We start from the raw sequence: 4,776 nt of genomic DNA, 5'->3' as shown, positions 1-4,776 counted from the left end.
GTGTGGGCACCAGCTTTGCCGTACTTGCCATGTGGATGTTGCTCAGCTGAACACAGTCTTCCAAGCTGGAGGCCTGGACCTGGCCTTCGTAGCTCTTTGTCACAATTAGATACCCAGGTCTCATGACACAGGTAATGTTACTATTCAGTGACATTTGAGAATGGCATTCACACGAGCCAACATACCAAACAGGAATTACCAACCTCACCATTGCCAATATTCATTTTGAGGAATTAATTACTTCTACTATAAATGCCTTAGCCCTATTCCTCTCTTTCAAGCACACGGGCATTGTCCTCTGGCCAGTGTTCATCTTCTTCCGAAGCTAGACATCAGTGTCAGCTCCTTACCCTTCAGCAATACATCCTCAAAGTAGTGGACACTGCCCTCTTACTCAGCAGTTCACTGGCTAAGTGCACCAAACCTGAAGAAATGAGATCCAAACTGAGTTCTCTCCCGTGCCCCAGCTACCCCAGTTGGCTCCAGATGAGACCCACTACCCACCAGGATGCAACAGCCCTTGCTGGGTCCCCTCAGCAATTCCTCTCAAAGTTCTTTCACTGTCGGCACTAAAAATAGATAAAGAATGTATTGGACCCAAAGATAAGTACAAGGAAGATGTACAGTCTTGGGTTTAAGGGCACTGAGCTCTCAGAGACAAGACCTGAGCAGATTAAATATCAGTATTAAATTTCTAATATGGTATTCCATACTCTTGAGTTTTTCACAGTTGTGAAAAGAAGCTTTGAAATATAATGCAAACACAGTCAGAGCTATGGTGTCTGAGAAAGCACTGGCAAAGCAGAACATCAGCCAGAGAACAAGGAAAGGGGCTCTAGAGCATCAGCCAGAGTACAAGGAAAGGGGCTCCAGAACATCAGCCAGAGTACAAGGAAAGGGGCTCTAGAGCATCAGCCAGAGTACAAGGAAAGGGGCTCTATTTCTGCATCTGCCTGGGAAGATAGAGGTGGTTACATGGTCTCTGGGAGAAGACAGGTGTTGCTCCTAGTACCACACACAGGGTCTAGGCTGCATTTGACGACAAAGTCATGCCATATTTTAATCTGTCCCTGCTCATCTAAACCCCTTTAATCCAGTCAGACCCTCCCCATGCAACTGGGACTGAGGCAATGTAGCATAAAAAAAGGAAAAAAAAGAAAAAAAAGTAATATAAGGAGAGGAGATGTCATGGGCACCCTGTCTGTCACTGGCAAGTGCCATTTGAATTTGTGGTCCTCACTGCTCCCATGACAGGAGGACACGACTCTCAGTGAAGACTCCAGGACAGTACCTCTCTGTACTTTCCACGCTTCTGTTACTGGTTGACTTACCAACACAGGGTCTCTTGCCCTCCTGTATTTTTAATTGGATCACAACAACACATTTATGGGATCTTTGTTGAATTAACCCTCTTTGAAAAGCTTTCCTGTTGTCGTGTTTCAGCAGTTCCCCTTAAATAAGCCCTGTCTTTTAATTAATAATTATTTTATTGTGAAGGCAATATGTCTCATTTGTCAGTTAAGCATTCCTCTTCTTCCTGGGGACATTCATTTATTTTTCACACTAATGTGCTTTTTCATACATGTCAAACCTTATGATGTTTTTAATGATGAATTATTCAGACTTCAAAAGTTTTGTCTTGATGTCACCTTGAATTTTGCTGTGGAAACCTTTAGTTGCCGTATTTAAAATTCTTCTCTTTGTGTGCAGTGACATCTTAATTTTCTAAGGATGAATCAAACCAAAAGTCTACTTCCAAATTAATGCTGTAGGTAAATGTTCCTACACAGAGATTGCCTGCATTGCTGAAAAAAACCCCAAACTCACACCAAAACTGGAGGCTTCCCAAAACTGATATTAACAGCTAGAAATGAATAAAGCTGTATAGAAAACCATTCACTATAGTTATGCAAAAAAAAGTTACAAATGCAAGCTTCTTTCTCCTGTGTTTATAAAAGTAAATAAAAAAAAAATCCCACTGATCACTTATCTGAATTGCTTTAAACCCTTTTTTCTAGAATCCAGTTAAATAACAATGTAGTTTTGCTTTTTCATCATGCAGATTATTAAAAACACATAGGAAGTCTCACCCTTGAAATTTATTTCTCCTCCCCTGTTTCTTTTAGTGAGGCTATAAATTTGATAATGTAGGTCTTAAGAGACACAGGGGAGAGGCCTGGTCTTATGTGGACAATTTCAGCTTTTAAATTTGAGAAATGAATACTGCTTATTTGTCTGAAAACAAAACCTGAAGAACAGTACAACGCGCTTGAGAGACCTGTATGGACATCAAAGCACTTTCGGTTAGGTCCCGTACAAATAAGATTGCAATATCATGCTTTGAAAATGGCTTTGTCATCTTTTGGAAATCTTTTGTTAAATTTGTCTAAGGTCAGGACAAGCAGTCAGGAACTCCAAATCGTAGTGATGGCTGACAGTGACTTTGTAGATCACCAACCTAAAGTAACAGGTGATAGGACAAGAGGAAACGGCCTCAAGTTGCGCCAGGGGAGGTTTAGGCTGGATATTAGAAAAAATTTCTTCACGGGAAGAATGCTCAGGCATTGGAACAGGCTGCCCAGGGACATGGTGGAGTCACCATCCCTGGAGGGGGTCAGGAAACGTGTCGATGTGGTGCTTGGGGACATGGGTTAGTGGGTTGGGTGGGGTGGGGTTGACAGTTGGACTTGATGATCCTTGAGGTCTTTTTCCAACCTTGTTGATTCTATGATGGTAAAACTACCTCAACTTTTTTCTTCAAATATGCTGTCTGGAAAATGGAGACAATGATGCAGATTCTTTAATGTGAAAATAAGGAAGGAGAGCACAGCTTTGCTCAAGGTACCCTGGAGATTAAGCTAAAGCACCATAAAAGGTTACCAGACTTTGACAGTTTCTGCCCTTCTGCCCTAGAACCATGAAAGAAAACTTAAAATCTTAGAGATACATTTAAAAGGTAAAACTGAGACAATCACCTTTGTGAAGCAACAAAGCTCAATTAAAAAAAAAAAAAAGCCAAACTGGGCATGGTAAACACTAAATATATGAACTGCATATGTTTGTTTAAGAAAAGAGAATGAGAACAAAAAAAAATTAAAAATACTTATTTTAAGAATAGTAAAACAAGCTAGTATTACTGGAACTTTTTACATGATCAAATAATATACCCTGTAAAATTTGCACCACTCCAATTTACTCAATTACTGTGTTGCATGGTGAAAAGGGATCAGCTAATATATATAGGTCCAATTTCATAATAGCATGGAATTTTTAGATTGTTTTTCAACTCAGGAAACTGAAAGCCAAGCATCTTAAAAGATGTAAATGGAGCAATATTATAGTAAAGCACATGGCTGAACCCTCTGGGAACCTTAGGTTAAAATTTCTCAGTTCAAAATTTCCACAGACACAGAGGAAAGCACAGATCTGAAGAATTATGAACAAATAATGTTTGTTCCAGAAGACAGGTTTTCTTCCATTCACATTCAGTAAATATTAGGAAGTAAGTATGTACGTTTTTGGTATTTTCTTCCAGAGCATTTCAGAGGTCTGCTTTGAGATTTCAAAGGCATTGGATCTTCCTCTCTCTTCCCATATATCATTCCAATAATTCAGTGTTTCAGCTAATCCCATGTCTGGCCACCTGTGGTTTCTGATGGACCCAGAGCCGTATTTTCACAGGGGAAATTCCATTTATGCAGCTTCTGGTTCATGATCTGACACTACTGTGGAAAAATTACTTTCATTTCATTTAGTACAAACACTATATGACTGCATCATCATTTTAAATTACCTTGCAGCAATTACACAGTTATGTAATATTCATTAGAATCAAGCAGGCAATTTTTTTCCAAATCAGAGTACCACCTACCTCATAATATATATGTCATTATTATGATTTCCACACAGTAAGCATTGGATGTACTATTGTTTCTGTAACAGTACGCTTTTCAATTATTTTTCTTTTATCATTTATCTGCTCCCTTTTCTTTAAATATCTAATTAACACAGTTCCAAATGGTCAAGATAATGTGTTTTTACCTTCCTTATTTTCTCTTGATTTGCCTAAGAACATGATAATTAGTGTTTGTTATATGCAACATGACATTTCTTCTTCTCCAGTAAACTGATAATACTCAACTTGTTCCTTTTGAACCCTATTATTTCCTCTTATTCTTCTTTTACAAATTTTTGAACTGTTCTTCAAGACATTTTTTTCAGTCAATTTGTCAGCATTCAGGCAGACATATACCATGTCTTTCTTACCATTTTCTCCCTTAAAGTTTTCCAGTTACCTTCAAATTTTACCCTTTTCTTTCAAAACAGTTCTTTCAAAATAATCTTTTATTCTTTTTACCTTTTTCTTTATTTTTCACCTCGAATGACTGTACCAAATGGTATTTCCAAATTACCTTTAACACCTTTATCAGTATGTATGCAAAATTTGGGAAGATAGTCTGAAAGATACTAACTGCTCTTGCCACAAGGTCCTGCAAAATGCTATGATTCAGCTTATTTAAACATGTACCTTGTATGTTATTTTTATCATTAACATTTTACATGAAATGTAATTGCTATGTCATGGAATACTGCGTGCAAGAATGTCTTAAAAGGGTGCAGATTTAAGGTACAGCTATGTCTCATGTTACCTGTGTGCTAGCATAGACAACATTTTACTGTAAGCTATAATATAATAACATATATATATATATAACTGACCCTATAAGCTGTCACAGGTCTTCTCCACTTTCCCCAGGCTCCAGACTCTTTCAGATC

At 38.1% G+C, this 4,776-nt stretch overlaps 1 protein-coding gene across 1 annotated transcript in view; it reads left to right on the top strand.

Annotated features, from left to right (window-relative positions):
• Positions 1 to 2,427: 2,427 nt before the first annotated feature.
• Positions 2,428 to 4,776, top strand: part of IMPG1 (interphotoreceptor matrix proteoglycan 1) — a 42,233-nt gene continuing 39,884 nt past the window's right edge. Inside the window, exon 1 of the mRNA XM_010085912.1 lies at positions 2,428 to 2,470. Within this exon, the coding sequence (XP_010084214.1) occupies positions 2,428 to 2,470 (43 nt within the window). The remainder of the gene's footprint in view (positions 2,471 to 4,776) is intronic.

The sequence above is a fragment of the Pterocles gutturalis genome, unplaced genomic scaffold, assembly GCF_000699245.1.
Source record: "Pterocles gutturalis isolate BGI_N339 unplaced genomic scaffold, ASM69924v1 scaffold29370, whole genome shotgun sequence".
Classification (NCBI taxonomy): domain Eukaryota; kingdom Metazoa; phylum Chordata; class Aves; order Pterocliformes; family Pteroclidae; genus Pterocles; species Pterocles gutturalis.
This window is presented reverse-complemented; position numbering and strand designations above follow the sequence as displayed.